The following is a 20773-nucleotide window of genomic DNA, read 5'->3' as shown; positions in this document are numbered from 1 at the left end:
TATTATAATGGTTGACACCTGTCCTTGTTAAAAATGAATCTCATACCACCAGGCTCGTACAAGGGAGGCATTTTCTCAGGATTACTACTTATCCTAAAAAAAAGGTATATAAAATCACCATTTAAAAATTTAAAAAGATAACTTAAGCACCCAACACGGAATGCACTACTCGGTTAAATTAGGTGTGTTCATGTTACTCAGCTGGGAGGGGTCATTTTAGTAAAGCTACAAAACTGGTTATGTAATAAAAGGCAGATAACTAAGAGGTGTCTGTGTGAACCTTTGTACAGCTTTTGAAGCACCCCAAGAGCTCCAAAACCTTACGTGCTTTAAAATGTGCAAATTGTAAATTAGATCTTCCTGGGTTGCAGGGCTCTTGGGCAGCTTGTAAAGCCAATTTTAGATATCTGCTTGTTAGAGTCACCTTTAAGTACAAGATCCTTTGATTGTATGCAACTTTTTTTTTGTTTTTCTTAGAATGAAATTTCAGAATGAAAATATACAGTAAATTTAAAGACACTGTTTGACCAATACAATGGCTTTTCAGCCAACCCCTTGAGAATGTCGTAGTGGAGCAAACACGCCGGGGGAGAACCTGTGCAAACGTCATCACACCCACCAAGTCAGCGATGGTGCTTGAAATAATTTTTTTTATGCCTTATACGCAGCGATGTTGAGTAAATGTACACTTGATTTACACTATTCAAAGTATACACTTTTAAACTATGGGCTGCCGTTTGTTTTCTTTTGCTGGATTGGTATTATGGGACTGAGCGAAGTGTACTAAGTGGTATTTTCTGAGGTCCCAGGTTCTTAAAAGGTGCCCTGCCTCCATTGCCCCTCTTGATGTCTTGTGAGTTCTTTATGCCCGATGACAACTGTATTCTGAGAGATGAAAGTTTAGTAAGACCACCTATAATTTGGGTTCCTAGCAGGTGGTTAGAGGTGGATATTCACAGGGAGAAGCTGGATACTACTTAAGCACTACAGACTTTTTTGTTATTTCCTTAAGGGTGGAGCACTGTTAGTAGTGTCATATATGCATAGTGGTCATAAATACACATTGCATTACTGTAAATTTTGTGGTTTATCACAGCTTATTTAAAAGGTATAGCATATTTATTTGGTGCATAGATTTCAAACACTGAGTTACTGTCATATCTGGTTGTAGGATTGTTTTGATACTGCACATTTATGTGGTGTACTCATTGTATAGGATTGTTTTCAAGCTATAACACATTTATAGGGTGCATTATTGCATATATTGGTTAAGACTAGATTTAAAAAAGGCATAGCGCAACAACATTTGGTAATTTGAATTTTTAAAAACTACTATAGCAATATTTTATGGGTCCTCTGCTTTCAGAAAATATATGTTTTTGGTTTTCTCCAACAGTTCAACAGGGTTCAAGTAAGGGCTCTGGCTGGGCTACTCTGACATTCACAGAGTTGTCCCTAAGCCACTCCTGTGTCATCTTGGCTGTGTACTTAGGATCATTGTCATGTCGGAAGATGAACCTACGGCCCAGTCTGAGGTCCTGAGAGCTGTGTAAAAGCTTTCTGAGGATATATCTGTACTTTGCTCCATTCAGCTTTCCTTCAAACCTGACCAGTCTCCCATTCCCTGCTGCTTAAAAACACCCCCACAGCATGATGATGCCACCACCATGCTTCACTGTTGGGATGGTATTGGGCAGGTGATTGTGGTGCCTGGTCTCCTCCAGACATAAGGTTTAGAATTGAGTCCTTCAGGTGTTTTTTTTTTTTTTCAAACTCCAAGCGGGCTTTCATGTGTTTTTCACTGAGAGGCCATAAAGTCCAAATTGGTGGAGGGTGCAGCGATTCTCGTCCTTCTGGAACTCTGTCCTATGTCCACACAGGATCACTAGAGCTCAGAGTGACCATCAGGTCACCTCTCTTACTAAGGCTCTGTCCCGTTTGCTCAGTTTGGCTGGACAACCAGCTCTTGGAAGAGTCCTGGTTGCGCCAAACTACTTCTATTTGAGAATTATGGAGGCCACTGTGCTCTTAGGAACCTTCAATGCGGTGCATTTTTTTTTCTTTGCAGCCTTCCCCAGATCTGTGCCTTGCAATAATCCTGTCTCTGGGCTCTACAGGCAGTTCCTTTGGCCTCATTGCTCTGATACAATATGCATGGTCAAGCTGTGAGGCCTTTTATAGAGAGGGGTGTGCCTTTCCAAACCATGTCCAATCATTTTAAATTCACCAAAGATGGGACTTCTAATCAAGGTGTGAAAACTTCTCAGCAATGATCAACAGAAATGGTAGGCACCTGAGCTAAATTTAAAGTGTTGTTGCAAAGGGTGTGAATACTTATGCCAATGTGATATTTCAGATTTTCCTTTTTCATACATTTGCAAACCTTTCTAAAATTCTGTTTTCACTTTGTCATTATGGAGTACCAAGTGTAGATTAATAAGAGTAAAAAATAAAACTGTAGAATTAGGCTGCAACATAAAAAATTGAAAAAAATGAAGGGGGTCTGTATACTTTACGAATGCACTCTACATGAAATATTCCTTTAGCAAGAATTTTTTTATTCAAGAATTGAGAAAAAAAAAAGGTTCATCCAAGGAGTAAAGAATACAATCTTACATGTACCTTAGATATACAGAAGTCACTGTGAATGTGATCATACAGCAGAACAAATGATACAGACAAACCTAATGTTCATAGGATTGCAAAAGTTAAACAAGTGCCAGATCATGGAAAGTACAAGCTAAATCTAAAACATATATATTGTAGCTTAACCTGTAAGAAGAAGAATTAGGCCTTAAAATGAGCTTGTGGCCCAACTGTACTGCACAAAAGGTATAAAGAGGAGAAGAAGTTGAAGGAGGTAGTAGAGAAGTGACGGAAAAAAGAAATAGAGATAGGAAAAAAAATATAAAATGTTACACTAAAGAACCAAGTCCACTAACACCAAAATTTACCTCAAGTTCGTTAAGTCTTTGGATACGTGGAGTGAAGTGCAGTTTGTCCACATCACAAGCAAATGGAGGTTGCCAGTCCTAGAATAAAAAATATTGCGGATTATCACTATATCATAAATTAGCATTTTATAACCTGCCACCAAACCAAATCACAGTTTGGTTTATGTAACTGAATAGTTAAACCTATAACTAAGAACAAAAATATTCAGTTTACCAGTCCCTCAGATGTGGTGGCTGCATTACTTTTTTTTTCAGACCAGGTATATTTCTGCAAGTACAGTGAAATGTCTGTCCACATTACCAGAAATACAGTGAGCTTGTGAACGTTCTGTGCACTGAACTGAAATCTCAAACAATGTATCAGCCTTTCCAATTCTTTTCTGCAAACAGAACACCTCCTCTATCTCATCGAAGAGGAAAGGGAAAGTGTTCTGTAGTTCTAACCAGGAGAACCAATAGGGTGACAATGCTGCTCCATTACTGATACAATACAGTGAGTGTTGTCACACTAGGACAGGAAGTATGTCAGTGGCAGAATTAAAAAGTGAAAATAAAATGCAGCTGCCATATCTAAGGATTGGTATACTGAAATTTATTACATTTTGGTTTTGGGTTTAGATACACTTTAAACCAGAATATATGTTTAATCCAAATTTTGAACCCAGTCAGATATTCCCAATGCATAATCAAAAGACACCACAGCCTGGTGATCAATTGTGTGTGCGCTTTTGTTTTTCCTGTACTCTCAGCAATGACCTTCCTAATAGCACAATGTCCCTCCCTGCTACTAGCTTTTGACGCCCCTTCCTTTGAAAGAAGTGGTGTCTCATTGACAGATGTCAGAAGTATAGAGGTATACACCTGTGAGAATAAAATAAAAGGTAATTTTCTCCTCCTGAAAATGCTTATTGCTTGCTTGTTATGGTGATTGCTCTGGCTTTAATGCTTTCTGAGACTTAGCCCAGGAACAAAGGTAGTGATAAGAAATTCCAACTTCATCCAATTGCTGACCATGCTTGTTCTGGGTGATTCAGAAATATAAAAGCTACAGACAACAAGCATGTTCAGAATAAGCCAAGAAAAAGCAGACCACATACTTCTCTTCTAATAGGTGTGCTTTAAATATCATAAAATGCTCAAAAAGGTTGTAAGTCAGCAAGAACATTAAGAAGGGTGCAGTATAGGATGGCAAAAGCTGGCACAAATTAAAGGATCACCTTTCCACAAAAAAATAATAAATCCACATTATTTTGCAGTTAAAAAAAATGTGCATTTATTATTTGTTGTGTTAAAAGCCTGTAAAGCATTGCACCAGCAATCAGCAGATTGCTGGCGCCATGCAGGTCTCCTGCACAATGTCAGTGTATCAATAACTCCTGACAGGAAGACTCAATGAACTACCACAGCGCCATGGTAGTTCATTGTGGACTACAAGCTAACAGCCACTAAGGATGTCGGGACTTGTAGTCTGTGCATTCGCTGCTTTTGAAAACTGACAGATAGTACAGGGAACTTCTCCCCGTACTCCTGTCAAGGAAGGGGGGGGGAGAAAGTGGGTGGCGGCTGCAGGATCGGGAACATGTTACATGTTCCAACCTAAAAACGGGTGGAATATGTAACATGCTCCAAAAGGTGAACGTATCCTTTAAGTTGCAATCTGCAGCTGAATTCTTATTAGTCATTTTCTATAATGGACTCTAAACAGCCTGTCATCTTCCCCTTAGTATACAAGTGATCCTTCTAAAACTGACATGATTATGAAATTATTGGTATGTCTATTGGTCAACGTATGTTTCAGGAAAGACCCTTACAAAAGGGTTAAAGAAGAAACAAAACAAAAAGAAAAGTTGAAAGGCTGTAAACCTTATTTGTAGAAAATACTGTGCCATGCTAAATATACAGTCATGGCCGAAATTGTTGGCACCCTTGATATTTTTCCTGAAAATCAAGTATTTCACACAAAAAAGGTATTGCATTAACACATGTTTTGCTATACACATGTTTATTCCCTTTGTATGTATTGGAACAAATATAAAACAGAGGCAGAAAAGCAAATATGACATAATGTCACACAAAACCCCAAAAATGGGCTGGACAAAAGTATTGGCACCCTTAACTTAATATTTGGTTGCACACCCTTTGGAAAACATAACTGAAATCAGTCGCTTCCTATAACCATCAATAAGCTTCTGACACCTCTCACCCGGAATTTTGGACCACTCTTCCTTTGCAAACAGCTCCAGGTCTCTCTTATTGGAAGGACACCTTTTCCCAACAGCAATTTTAAGATCTCTCCACAGGTGTTCAATGGGATTTAGATCTGGGCTCATTGCTGGCCACTTCAGAACTCTCCAGCGCTTCTTTGCCATCCATTTCTGAGTGCTTTTTGACGTATGTTTGGGGTCATTGTCCTGCTGGAAGACCCAGGATCTTGGACGCAAACCCAGCTTTCTGACACTGGGCCCTACAGTGCGACCCAAAATCCTTTGGTAATCCTCAGATTTCATGATGCCTTGCACACAGTCAAGGCACCCAGTGCCAGAGGCAGCAAAACAACCCCAAAACATCATTGAACCTCCACCATATTTTACCGTAGGTACTGTGTTTTGTTCTTTGTAGGCCTCATTCCGTTTTCGGTAAACAGTAGAATGATGTGCTTTACCGAAAAGCTCTATCTTGGTCTCATCTGTCCACAAGACGTTTTCCCAGAAGGCTTTTGGCTTACTCAAGTACATTTTGGCAAACTGTAGTCTTGCTTTTTTATGTCTCTGTGTCAGCAGTGGGGTCCTCCTGGGTCTCCTGCCATAGCGTTTCATTTCATTTAAATGTCGACGGATAGTTCGCGCTGACACTGATGCTCCCTGAGCCTGCAGGACAGCTTGAATGTCTTTGGAACATGTTTGGGGCTGCTTATCCACCATCCGGACTATTCTGCGTTGCAATCTTTCATCAATTTTCCTCATCCGTCCACGACCAGGGAGATTAGCTACAGTGCCATGGGTTGCAAACTTCTTGATAATGTTGCGCACTGTGGACAAAGGCAAATCTAGTTCTCTGGAGATGGACTTGTAACCTTGAGATTGTTGATATTTTGCCACAATTTTGGTTCTCAGGTCCTCAGACAGTTCTCGTCTCCTCTTTCTGTTGTCCATGCTTAGTGTGGCACAGACAGACACACAATGCAAAGGTTAAGTGAACGTCTCTCCTTTTTATCTGCTTTCAGGTGTGATTTCTATATTGCCCACACCTGTTACTTGCCCCAGGTGAGTTTACAGGAGCATCACATGCTTGTAACATTCTTATTTATCCGCAGTTGTGAAAGGGTGCCAATACTTTTGTCCAGCCCATTTTTGGAGGTTTGTGTGACATTATGTCGAATTTGCTTTCTTTCCTCCCTTTTTTTGTTTTGTCCCAATACACACAAAGGGAATAAACATGTGTATAGCAAAACATGTGTTAATGCAATACGTTTCGTGAGAAATACATGATTTCCTGGAGAAATATCAAGGGTGCCAACAATTTCGGCCATGACTGTATATATATATATACATATATATATATATATATATATACACACACACACACACACACACACACACACATATACACACACACACATACATACATGCATATTGCACAATAAAGCAAATTAGAAGTAAAAAATAGTCCACATTTGCAAATTTTCCCAAAAAGACCAAATTTTGCACATAAATATCCTGGATTCAAACACCGTATTGCCCAATCCAAGTGAGTCTCCACCACCTAGAGAACACATCAAAAGGCTTACCAGCTGTGTATGACTCTTAAATTATAGAGAAGTCATATATTGCATGATGTAACATCATAGGCAGGGCTAAAGCTTCCATAGATGAACCACCAACAGAAACACCTTATATCACTTATTTCTCAGTTTGGCATCCCACAAGTACCATGTTAATAGCAGAAAGGAGATCATTCACTCCACATAGTATAAAATACGATAAATTGATTAAAGCAAAATATTTTTAGACATAAAAAATTAATCCGTGCCTAGGAAGAGGTCAACTCTGAGGAAACAGATAGCGTAGAGCTACCTACGGTGATGTCCTCACGCAACTGGAAGTGTCCTCAGAAGTGTGATTAGGCCAAATTAAACCTTTGTATATTTTTTTTTCTCACTTCAAAGCTTTAGAATCTTTACAATAAAATTATTGAAGTGTAGGCAGTCAAAACTTTTTTTCCTATTTAGGAGAGATTGGGAAATCATTAAAATCCCTGTCATGCTGCTGTATCTGCCCCTGCTATCATTAGAATCGGAACAGAAAAGACAATTCAAATACAACTGGGTCTAGGCTTAAAGTGGTTTTAAACTCGTTTTTTAATTTTACCTACAGGTTAGCCTATAATAAAGCTTACCTGTAGGTAAAATGAATATCTCCTAAAAGTGAACCGTTTAAGAGATACTCTCTCTTCAATAATCCGGGCATGTGCTCTGAAGGAATGGCATACCCGTGCCGTTCCTTTAGAGCTGTGTGCCCTGGCCGGGACTCCTGCGCAGTGACATCATCGCGGCTTGACCTGTCAGAAGGCCAGAGCTCGTGAACCCTGAAGGAAGACGGGTGAAGATGAAAGATTCTACAGCGGTGACAGCATGTTGCTGGAGGGCTTTGTTTTAAGGTAAGTTTTACATAATGTGCTAGTATGCAATGCATACTAGCACACTATGACATTACCTTGCAGGGTACTTTTTTTTTTCTTTTTGCGGTTTACTACCGCTTTAACAAGCAGTAAAAATACTTGAAAAACAAGCCCTCACTAACCTCTGTAGCTGTAGCCACTGTGGAATAATTTACCAAAATTTACAGCAGAAGCGTCTCAATTTTACCTTCTCTCAGAACAATGGACAACAAAGAATTTCCTTCCTGAACACTTATTAGTCTATCCTATGGATAGAAAACATGTAACTATTGTTGGAGCACATCCAGTACACCAGCTATAACGGATATCTGTGGATAACTGTTGTTGCATATGTAAAATGGGACAGCCGTGCAGTGCACGTCACATTGCATTCCTAAACAGGCACCCCAAAAGATTTGGATCCAGGACAGAAAAATGTGGCACATGAACCACTTGTTTACCCATCAAATATTTTTGCTCCCGCTTCACAAAAAACTCAGACTGATGAAAAATTGTGTGAAAGATATGAACAAGGATGGTGAAAAAATTCATTATTTGGCACAGATGTGTCTAGAATAACTGATAAAAAAAGATTAACAAAGGGTATTTTTTTGGTCCACAGAACAGATTCGTCATCAGTAACAAGTGGTTTGAAGATCTGTTAGTAGGGCCAGAGAAAAATTGCCTGGAAAACATTCAAGGACGTCGCTGAGAATTTTCTTGGCAGCTGCAGGGCATTCAGCTGGTTCACAAACTTTATTCAGCATAACAAAACTATTAAAATGCAACATGTCATTAAAAATTATTTTCTGCATTCACACTTGGACTTCTTTCCTGACAATATATGTGTGTTTAGTGATGAACATGGTGAAGGGTTTCAACAGGACATTGTCACAATGGAAAAATGGTATCAGGGCAACTGAAATCCATGAAGGCCCCTGACTTATAGAGACTGCAGCAAGATGCACCAGACGCAGCGTACAAACTAAAATCAGCAACAAAACACTTTTGGAGCAGTTAAACTCATGCAGCGTGTCAGAAACATTATGCGATTAAATACATTAAAGTCACATAATACAATCATTCTGAAATACTTATCTGTTTGAAGGGGTCTGTCAATCACCAAAAGTTTTTCAGCAAGCAAATTAAAAAAAAAAAAAGAAAAATGTGTGCAGTATGATCAGCTGCTCTCTGCTGGCAATGAGTTGGCAGCCTACCAGTCTTCTAAAAACAGAGTGTCTGTGCCACCACCACCTACACATTGTTAATGTTGACAATCTTCTCTCAGGCCCTAAATGAGTCATATCAAGGCAGCTGTGGTGGCACATGCGCAAAATTACATCAGCCTTCAGTCATTGAAAACATAAGAACACTGTTAAATTTTATTTCTTAATGACACTTTCAGATACTATCTTCAAATGCCCTTTTTCAAGAATGGCTGCAACTTTTCTTTCCTTTTTTTGGCAGAGGTCGGAAATAGCAGAATAGCATTTATCTCATGATGGCTTACCTTTAATTCTTTAACAAAGTAACTATAGTAATCAGTCAGAATCCATCTTTCTAGAACTTTGGGCATTGTCACTGGCTCTCATTAAAAGTGCCTATACTTACTCTTTCCACACAGCTGGTCTTTTCATAGAAGCTAGTACTACAACTTCTATGAATGGAGGACAGGAGGATGATTGAAAGGTCAGGGCACAGTAAGCACTTTTGATGAGAGCCTGCCACAACTCCCACAGTTCTAGTAACCCCTGCCACACCAGAACATTATGGGGGTGGGAAATGTGGGGGGGGGATTATCAATGGAGGAGGATTTCACCTAGCACACAGGTGTCAAACTGGCGGTCCCCCAACTGTTGCGGAACTACAAGTCCCATGAGGCTTTGCGAGGCTGACAGTCACAAACATGACACCCACAGGCAGAGGCATGATGGGACTTGTAGTTCTACAACAGCTGGGGGCTGTCAGTTTGACACCCCTAGCAGAAGAGGCATCAATACAAGGGATACTGACTGCAAGTTATGTCCCTTGTGCTAATTTTTGTGTTTTTCATTTTGATTGCACTTAGGCTTTAACACTAGCAACGTGAGAAATTATACTCCCAAAGATTTTAATTTATCTTGCGGTCACTGAAAAGGTAGGCATGAACTTAACATGGAGGCCTCAGAGGTGGAGAGATTAATATTCATAATTTCATATTTAGATAAGATTAATCCTAAAATTTCAAAGTTCACAACAGTATTCTAGCTCTTTTAGAAGGTTAGGGAGGAGATATGGATGTCTGCTGAATAAAAATGAAAGAAAAAAAAAAAAAGATATCATCAGCATAAGCCGGCAGCCAGCTTATGTTCCTGATGGCTAATATCATGTATATCAGAATTTATTCTTACCGAAATCAAAAATGTTTCAAGCAAGATAATGAATATAAATTGGTGAGTGGACATCCCTGCCTCCTCCCATTAGGCAAAGCAAACGGGGGGGGTGAAAGCAGGCCAAGTATTAATATAACAGAATAGAATCAGAACAAGCATTTTACAACAGTGATGCAAACACTATATCTGAAGTTGTGGGCCACATACTATGCACATAAAATTTCTCATTGTTCTGCTGGAAAAAAAAAAAAGAACTCAAGGGAGCCCATAGGTGTATTAACAAAAAAAAAAAAAAAGGGAAATATCTTGCCCTCAGAAGCCCTGGAAGTCAATTATTGAGATAGAACCAGTACCCTTTACTTGGTCTAATACACACATTTTAGATGTATATTCAACATTGCGATATACAGTGTCTGCTCAATGGCGTAGGTATATGCATGTGGCGCTTTAGGTTAACCCCTGTATAACATATGAAAAAGCGGAGTGGATACAATCTACCAGACCTTGGGTGAATTATCAAAAGGATGAAAAATGACCCAGCTAGGCAGATCAGTCAACATGCTAAAAGGCAATCTGAAAGACAAGGACAAAGATATACACTTCCAGAGACATTAACAGAAAGGGTTCATGAAGTACTACCTGTAATTCTCATTTTATAAGAACTGGCAGCTGTCACACTGACAGCTTAGAACAGCATTTCAGAATTCACCCTGCCATTTTGGTATAATGCTCGCTATACACTCAACAAACATTTTCAACCTACTTTCAATTGAAAAAATGAATGCGCAGGTGACTGCTAACAGGTTTTATCAGTATGGCTATGATGACATTTGCTAGTGGCAGGTTCCTTTGATATTTAAAGGAAATTGTATGAAAGAGCCATAAACGGTCTAGTGTATGGCCAGGACAAGCGATCAGCTTTTCTCTGGACAGGTTGCCAAAAACAGAACACTTTTTTCTCTGTTAGCACTCAAACAGAAACAGAACACCCCCTCACCCACCCACCCACCACACATTCTATTCTTTGCATTGCTTCTGCAGGCCAAGTCTGTCATAAAGCATCATTCTATCTGAGGTAACAAGCCACAATACTATAGAACGTAGCAAAAGTCTGTAATAGTAACAATTCCTAAGGACCACAGTAAAAGCGCACCCATGATAAATGGTGAGAATAGTGTGCAATGTCTCTGATGAAAATCAATTTTCTGACTGCCAGCTGCAAACAAGTTCTGCACAGCAATAAGTGAAGGCAACTCCCTGGAACTAGTATATGGCCCAAGCATCCAAACGCGGCAGCATTCATCTGAGGTTTCTCACAGATAAATGGGATGTCTTCTTTAGCAATTTAACATCCTGTTGGCAACAAAATATTAGCAGTCTGTCTCATATTATTATACAGTATTTATAAAGCACCAATAGTTCACTCAGCGCTGTACATTACAAAGGGGGACAGAACATGTGACAGAACAATACCAATACAATGCAAAACATGAGGGGATTGAGGGCCCTGCTCTTTCGAGCTTACAATCTAGGAGGGAGGGGATGGTGGCACAGGAGGAGATAGCTGTGGGGGATGGAGTGGTAGGAAGAGTGGAGGAGGTCGGCAAGTTAGCAGGGGGTGGGGTAGGTTTCCCTGAAGAGATGGGTTTTCAGGGTGCGCCTAAAGGAGAGGAGAGTAGGTGATAATCTGATGGGTTGGGGCAGGGAGTTCCAGAGGATGGGTGACACCCTGGAGAAGTCCTGGAGGCGGGCATGGGAGGAGGAGACCAGGGAACTAGAGAGAAGGAAGTCTTGTGAGGAGCGGAGTGTGCGTGCTGGGCGGTACTTGGATATTAGGTCAGTGATGTAGTACGGGGCAGTATGGTGGACAGCTTTGTACGTCAGTGTTAGGATTTTGAATTTGATCCGTTGTGCAATCGGAAGCCAGTGGAGGGATTGGCAGAGGGGGGTGGCGGAGATGGAGCGGTTGGAAAGGTGAATGAGTCTGGCAGCCGTATTCAGGATCGACTGAAGCGGGGATAGAGAGCGGCGAGGCAGGCCAGTGAGGAGGGAGTTGCAGTAGTCGAGTCGTGATATGATGAGGGAGTGGATGAGCTGTTTAGTGGTTTCTGGGGTTAGGAACGTGCGTATTTTGGCGATGTTGTGGAGGTGGAGTCTGCACAAGTTTGTTAAAGATTGGACTTGGGGCTGGAAGGATAGGCTGGAGTCCAGAATTACACCAAGTACTCTGGCCTGCAGGGCGGGTTTGATGGTGGCGTTGTTGGATGTGATAGAGAAGTCAATGGGGGGTGGTGTCTGGGCTGGGGGGAAGACAAGAAACTCGGTTTTGGATATCAGAGATGATTGCTGCATATTATACACAGACCGCAAAAACTATTTTGGGAAACCCAACAATAAAATTAGGGGACCATAGATAGAATTTCTTAAAGCAACTCTTTCCTTTGCCGTGGTTCACAGAAACCACCGCCAACTTTTCAGTTTATAACCAACTCACTTGTGAACAAACACTGTTCTCGTCTGTCCCCCAGAGACCCAGGTACATCCTAAATGGGCACAGCCATCTTATCTGTCACACACTGGAGGAAAGGAAGCCAGATTGTCAGGAACCTCATATCAATATCTTTGCCTTTACTGTAACAATCACATCACTGTTCTCTATATAACATCAGGTACAGTGGGAAAGCGAAGGATACGCTGAATTTTCAGATCAATAACAGCAGAATTTATTCTGCATGTTTTTGGGAAAGTAGGAGTGCATTTGAAAACAGTCTAAGGGTATAGAGAAAAAAGAAAAGAAAGGGACCACACCCTGTCAGGAAGCCATGAGATGAAACATGTCAGGGTTTGGTGCATCCAAGTGATGGGCTCAGCCCATCTGCCCACACTCTCAGCCCTGGAGAGTGCCTGGTTCAGGTACTGCTTATGAATGGTAGGATACATGCATTACCATATCTTTTCCTGACGGAGATTCACCCTTTATTTCAACAACATGCATTTGCCTTGACTATATAACCGTTTTGTGATTTAAGTGTAGACAACACCAGAAGTTCTGCATAGACATTTTCAACAAAACTGCATTGTTCCAGGTTATTCACAGCAATAGTGACCAATGTGTAATTCTGAACAGAGAAAAGCTGCCCATGCACATATAGATTTTTAACAGATTCCTCCACCCACACTAAACAGCGCTGATGAATGAATCTCTCGCTGCGGCTATTGTATTTTGACAGCTGACCCAGTCAGCTGTCAATATACTTGATCATTGCCTGAGTCTTGGGGCTTTTGTTCATACTTGCTTTGGTCCCTGAGGAGCAACCAGTGTTCAGATCACTTTTCAGAGAGCATTTCACAGGCAGTGAGGAGGCGCTGTATTTCCTCCTCACTGCCTGCTTTAACCTCCTCGGCGGTATGATTCTTTCCCATTTTTTGTGCTGAAAGTGGTAAATTTTTTTGCATGAAAATATGTAGTTTTTTATTGTAGGCTGTAATTTTTAGGAATAACTCACTGAAATCTGTCCGAACAAGTCTAGTAAACATTCCGAATATGATAAAACTTGAAACACGAAATCATAAATTATAATTTAATAAATAATCTAAAAAATAATAATATAATAATAAATTTAATTTAATAATATAATCAAAACGAAAATGCTGAAATTTGAAATACAGAGGCAAATTCGCACATCGCTGAGCAAAGTCGCAAAATCGTTTTCAGTGTCTGATGACGAATTTCCCCACGAATCATCACTCAATTCTGCAAGTGGTTCTGATTTACTATTGCTGTTCTTAAACCGCTTTTGACGTAAAGGGACGCTTTTTGGACGCCATGGACTTTTCTAAGTTTCAAGGCAGAAAGAACATTCAAAATGCAGGCAGGGCACAGGACAAAGCAGTAGGGACAAAATGTATTTGAAATGCATTGAAACAGCAATGACAGCAAAAATGACATTTTTTAAAAATTTAAAATTTCCCGTCGGTTCCGGCTCCCGTACGTCCCGACGTCACAGGGACCGGAACACGGAAGCCGGATGCCGGCATCGGCCGGAGGAGATGGCCGGGGACGCTGTAGGGGACACATCGCGGGAGCAAAGGACAAGCTAAGTGCTGCAGGGACCCCCTGAGCAACGCCGCATGGTAAGCCCGAGTGTAGCTCGGGGTTACCGCTCTTGGTATTGAAATTTTACCCCAAGCTACACTCGGGAAAACCGCTAAGGAGGTTAACCTCTTGCACCTCACACTAGTGCGCTGCAGTCATGTGCACTGCATTAATTCATGTGAATGGGCAGAATTTGATAGATGCTATACCCAATGAAAGAGACTGGGTATAATTCCTGCCGCAGTCCAAAAGCATCATGACCACGACTGCCGCTAGAGGAGTGGTTGGGAGGGGAGTAAAAACGCAGCTCAACCACAGGCTTTTACCACTCCACGTCCTCTAGTGTGAATGGGCCCTTATGCAGGTGCTGTTCAGCCAACAATTGTCCACCTGGCTCTCTCAACTGTTCAATTCAGGGGTGTTGGACAGAAGGCAGTCGGACAGGGCTGCCCACAAAGCAAATTTTGGACAGTTCATCAAGAACCAAACAAAATTTGCTTTCTGCATGACCAGCCCAAGCCCCTGTTCTCATTTATGCAAACTGTCACACATCCAGCACCTTACATCAAGAGAAATGCCATTATTGCCTATGAGGCCCGATCGCATCTATACATTAAATATGCAAGTTGAAAATTTTTAAAAAGCCAGAAAAGTGCATGAAATAGATGCAAACTGCGAACCTGGCCTTAAACATATGAACCAAGAGTCTCAATTTAAACAGTTTGTACTTGTGGACTGCACAGCAACTTAGTTACCACTATGTATTACAGAATACATTTTAGCTATTACAAAGCAAAGACTTCTCCATGCACTAATTGCTACATGTATACTAAAACACAGGAGACTGATACTTTAATACTTCTAAACTGTCCGTGATTTTTTTCAGTGTGCTGAAGGCTAATCTAATAGATTTGGTCACCTGTTTTGGTGTTCAAAAGCAGCCAATACTAAGAGCACTACATATGCCCTTCTATTATATGCCGCACAATTTTTTGTTACCCATAGCAACAGCTACCGATCTAGGATACTGAGCATCTATAAAGATAAGGGAGAACCTGAGACTTATTTTCATTTCAGGTCTCCCAGGCAGGACATTTTTATGGGCATTTTTTTTTACTTGTATAGTGAATGTGTGTATTGTCCTATATAAATTTTTCCAAATATTTGCCTCAATAAGTTTATGTTTTGTCCTATTTACAGTTACACGCTGTTGCGGGTATTGCAGCCAAAATGTGCTGCTCTTTAAAAAAAAAAAAAAAAAAAAAAACACGGTGTAGGGGGCGGGGCTACCAAAAGCACCAAGCGATTTCAAAATACTGTAGGAACCTTTTTCCTTTTTCAAAGGAATGGGCTGCAGTGCCCACGCAAATGCAGCCCACAAAGCTGCAATAGCGTGAGCCTAGCCTGAGTGTTAATTTGAGTGGGTGCAGTTTCCCTATTTTGTAGTGGGATTTTTGTGTGTATACTGTTATATTTACATGCATTTTACACACGGACCACAAGAACGATTTTGGGAATCCCAACAATAAAGTAGGAGACCCTAGTCAAAATTCACAATCATGAGAATGACTTAAAAGCAACACTTTCCTTTGCCATTTTTCACAAAAACCACTGAAAATATCCCTTTAAAAGTGGACCTACACACAAATTAACAATTCTCCCCACCCTGACCCCTCGAAAGAGACCCAGTAAGCTGGTTTAAAAATGTTCCTTGAATCTTCACTCTCTGATAACATGGGGGAAAATTTTGGCGTGCAACAGTGAGATAATGATAATGACATAGGGTTCGTGGGGAAAATGTAATCACACAATGGGAAACCAGGCATCCCACATACCTAGAATTTTGTCAAATGTGATCATTCTGACAGAGGCCATAGGTCTCCAAGACAGTAAAGATCTGCACTTGTGATGGGACAGATATGAATTAATGCACTTCCTTTGCAGGGATTTCTTTAAAGAGTAAACCCAACATTTTGTATTCCTGATATGTGCCTGCACACTAAAGATGTTGGCGCCAGGGACAGAAGACGGCCGGTAAAACCAGTGGTGGTGAGGCCACCGCTGGACCGAGGGACAGGTAAGTGTCTGTATTTTAAAAGTCAGCATCTACAGTTTTTGTAGCTGCTGACTATTTTTTCAGCTGGAACATACTGAGATCATTTCTCTTGCTGTGCTCAACCTCCTCACTGGGAAGTTCAGTGTACTGCTGTTTCTCCTTCCCTAGTTTTATGCAGCGGAGAACAGAGGGAATGTGATCACTTATGAACAAAAAAAAAATGTTACACACACACACACACACACGTTTTGCCTTTCATTTCTATTTTAAATGGAATGGGTTGTTTTACAAGGTGAGGGTTTGCATATACTTTAAGGGACTGAATTACTTTATAATATTAAACAGTAAACAAAAATACCCTCTAACCTTGTCGCACAGAAAAATTCTGATTTTGGCTACCACATCACTTAGTTGGGCCTCTAAATGCTGAGACATTAATCATGTGATCTCATCTAAGAGGGGAAAACTGTAGTTCAATGGGAGCCAGTAATTGGTCACCACCACCATCATTCTGCCCTTTGGAGACATCTGTCATTCTCAGCAGGACTTTTTTTTTTTTCAGTTATTGCAGGGTATTGGGACAGTCGCAATGACGGGAAGGAGAGGGGGAGGGGTAATTTGAGTATATGCTCACTTAACGTTTTATCAGAGAAGGCATTTTTGAATAACCTTCTACATATGAATGCTGTATTAACAAATACATTGCTCTCCAACAGGGCAGGCAATAAAAAATGCAAACAAGACTCACAACAGACCTCAGAGGTTTCAGAATTTTAAAGCACAATGACCCTTGAGCTGGTAATAATGGAAACCATCTTAAATAAAGCTATACCCATTATTAATATCTATTTTGTGATTAGATTCTCCATTGCCCTATTAAGAATACAAAATCTCATTCCCAGCTCACCCAATTAGAAACCTAAAGCAGCATGACTTTTTAAAGAAACCACAATGTGGGACACAGACAACTAAATGGGGTCATAATTAAGGCACAGTATACAACCAAAGTAAAAATCACCCTGATGTCACATGTAAGATAACTACTGTCATTCCAAAAGCATGCAACTTTTATTGATAGGTGAAGTAGCCATATTGGCTGCTCTCAGCATGTGTATATGTGACAGTGTGTAAAATGGTGGACGGTATTAAATGAGAAAGATGGAGGAGATTCACAGATGGGAAACCTGGATGTGCTAGAAATGATCATCTATTCTGTCATACAAACTGGGATGTGACATGCTGGGGCCACCACCACCCCCATACCACTGACCAAAAAAAAAAAGGGCAAGGTTAAGGAAACTAACAAACCAAGCTGGCTACAATAACAATATGGAGCAGCTCTAATCCAATGCTGAGGAGGCATTTCAACCCCTCACACACACAAAAGTCAACCATAAAAATACTCAACTGCACAATAGTCCCTTTCCCCTCCCCCCCACCCCTTCTCTATTATTTTGATCATTAACTTAGAACGTACACTGCATTAAATGGAACCCTGTGGGAAATCCTAATGCACTTGGGAACAAAAGAGAAGCATACAACTTGTGTATACACAACACTAAAAAAATTAAACAAAAACACAGAGTTTGTTTTTTTTTTTTTTAACTACAAAAAAAAAACCCACAACATTCTGAACCAAAATAAAGTCTGTTATGCATCTACAACTGCCATCTGTTTATATTTGAAATAGTTTGTGAAAGACAAACTTAAGTTTCAACTTGAAAGTCAGCTGTAAACATAAAAAGAAAAGAAAAAAAAAAAAAGCAAAATAATCATGGCAGCCACAAATCAAAAGCAGCCTGTAATATGACATTCACTTGACAGATAAAAGGACACAAGCCGATTACTAGGCTTGCAGGAGTTTTAAAGATGGCTGACCCGGGTGTGATTTTGGTCTGTGCTTGGATAATGAGCTCGGCAAATGAAAGGGGGAGAAAAAAGGACAAAGTCATCCTTGATCCATAAAAAGGAGGAAAAGTTTCCAATTTATTGTTTTTAAGAGAAGTGGAACATTACACTTGGTGAAACAGAAAAATAATGTAGAGAAAGCTAAAAGGAAATGCTAAAAAGAGATATGTCACCTCCATGTACAGACACTGCCAATACTTTGGAATATTTAATAGGCTTTGGATCACTCAATATGAAAATGTATTGACACTGCTGGACTGGGAGTACAGACACATAGATTTAGGCATTTCTTCTTAGGATTGTTTTCATGATAACTATAAAAGTGGTTGTAGTGTGGAACAGATCTGTAGATGACAGCCCAAGATGTCAGTAGCTGGATAATAGGCTCCAGCTCTCAAGCACAGATCCCTATTATCTGCTATGGAGTAATGGCCTCCTTTCTCTTCCCCTGCCCCATCCATGTTCAATCACTACTGGATGTAAAGTTTGGGTTCCAATGCCACTCACAGGGCCATGTATCTGTGTACATGTGATGAGGATTGGGGGGGGGGGGGGAGTTGTAGGCAGCTCCATCCAGTGCTGCATTGTGTCACTGCCACCATGATTCCAGCACCACCAACTCTGGCCCCATCCACCCTCCCTGCCACCAATCCATGGAGCACTGGCAGACTTGGCTGTGTCTTTGTTGTGTCCACAGGTCGTGATTGTGCGGCGTGGGGCCATGGTGTCATGTTATGATGTGCTGTGCCCCCTTCTCTGCACACACAAAGGATTGGGGGCTCGGCCGCCATATTGAAGACTTTCTGGAGGCCCCCCCTGGGCTCCTGCCAACCCCCCCCCCCCCCGAGACCACTGTGACAGGCGATCGCCTAGATATAAAGAGATCGGATGACAATATATAGGGAAACTTCCGGGAGGTGCAGCCTCCGCCATGCTGAGAGTCAGCCGATCATCCTGGGACTGGAGGGGGGGCACCCCAAAAATGTCACCTGGCTGAGACCTCCCCCAAACACACACGGAGATAGACCGTCTAAAGCTAACACAAGCCCCCCCATACCTTCCTTCCCACAACATCCGCCCCCACCCCCCGACCGCGCACCCCCAGTGGGCACCTGATCCCCCCCATTCATCGGAACATGGGGGTCCTGCCTACCCCCGGCACGCGCGCACACGCGGCTCGGCTCCCCTCCCCCTCTGTCCTCATACTCACCGGCGGCGGTCGCACTTTGCAGATCCCGGTGCGCTCCGCTATGGGTCGAATCTTGCTAATAAAGGCGAACGGGTCGGAGAATTCCTCACGGCTGGGCTCGAACACCGGACACTCCGGTGGGGGGACAAACTCCATGTCGCCGGCGGCCGAACCAACCGGGAACCGAGGCGAGGGAGGGCCGTTCAAGTCTCACCGAACCGGCTCTACACACCGGGTGAGCTGCCAGGCAGGGAGGCGGAGCGACACAATCCAACCGACAGAGAACGAGCGAGGCCGCACACGCACAGTGCTGGCAGAGGTGTCCCTCCGCCGAGTAGGGGTGGCTGAGAACAAGTAGTCCCAGTGTGTGCTCAGAGCACGTCAACCACCCCGGGGAGGGGGGCTGTATCAGGGATCGGAGGGCACACAATAATAGGAGAACACATGACCTGCCTGGGATAGACACATCCGCTGCCATAGGGGCAAGCTGTCGCCGTGACCTAATTTTTTTCCTCTGCTTGCCATCGTCCCATGATGGACTGAAGTTTTATGAATGGTAGACTTGTGCCATGTGCGATCACAATGTAGTGAGTGATATATTAATACCTCTATGTGTACAGAAGCCAGAGTTTTTTTATTTTTAATTTTTTATTTGGTTTCTAAGTAATCATTAACTAGCCGATTTCGCCATAGAGGAAACTCCATCCTCCGAGCAGCGATTGGCCCAGCCCTTCCCCACTGACAGATCCCGTCCCACCTAGACCAACTGGCTTCCAACGGTGGGATCCACTCCTTATGTTTACATGGGCGGAAGGATTTGTATACAGCTGACTGCCACACCATCGCCGGCACCTCTTTTTTTAAAGAGCCTCATTCTGTCCCTGGATTGGCGGAGGGGGGAGGTGACGTCAGGGGAGAAGAGGGGCGTGTAGTACTGGCTGTATCTGGGAGTTCATTGTCTACAATAAGCGTGGAACCCAGTCACGTGACCCCGGAGTAAAGACGGAGGGGAGCAGGCGTGTCAGATGAAGGCAGGAGGGTCCTCCTTCTATTATGTGATAGTGGATTGTATCGATCGCTAATGTGACATGAGAGGGGCAGATGTTCTCCATAGCTACTCCTCAGATGTCTTGGATATTAGTGATGGAGTCCCCTTTTGCTGTAGTTACCATAAATCAGTGGTCTCCAAACTGTGGCTCTTTGCTTGCCTTTATTTGGCCCTTGGGGTACTGTTCCACGAACTGACACCAATGATGGATCACCATTCCCTCTATTGACACCATCAATGAAGGATTTTTCTTCTCATTCAAAAACAATGGGGCACTGACACCAGGGCATTTTCTACTCCCACTAGGCACAGTCCAGCCCCCCTAAAGCGGAGTTCCAACCAAGGGTGGATGCTTTGCTTGTTTGCCCCTACCATATTTGGCACCTTTTGGGAGGGGAGCAGGCACCTGGTTTTGACACTTGCTTCTGGCTCAGATCGCTGTGGTGAAGTGAGCCAAACATCCAGTCCCCTCCCTCCTCCGCAGTCTCCTGGGA

The 20773-nt window shown here is 42.1% G+C and overlaps 1 protein-coding gene across 1 annotated transcript in view; it reads right to left on the bottom strand.

The window, feature by feature from the left end:
* Positions 1-19568, bottom strand: part of KDM5B (lysine demethylase 5B) — a 93967-nt gene extending 74399 nt beyond the window's left edge. The window contains exons 1-2 of the mRNA XM_089653633.1: positions 19253-19568; positions 2955-3032 (exon numbers count right to left, since the gene is read on the bottom strand). Coding sequence (XP_089509759.1) covers positions 2955-3032; positions 19253-19387 — 213 coding nt within the window. The 5' untranslated portion in view covers positions 19388-19568. The remainder of the gene's footprint in view (positions 1-2954; positions 3033-19252) is intronic.
* Between the last annotated feature and the right edge of the window lie 1205 nt (positions 19569-20773).

This window comes from Staurois parvus, unplaced genomic scaffold, assembly GCF_062004578.1.
Source record: "Staurois parvus isolate SC_StPar_1 unplaced genomic scaffold, SC_StPar_1.0 ptg000717l, whole genome shotgun sequence".
Classification (NCBI taxonomy): domain Eukaryota; kingdom Metazoa; phylum Chordata; class Amphibia; order Anura; family Ranidae; genus Staurois; species Staurois parvus.
This window is presented reverse-complemented; position numbering and strand designations above follow the sequence as displayed.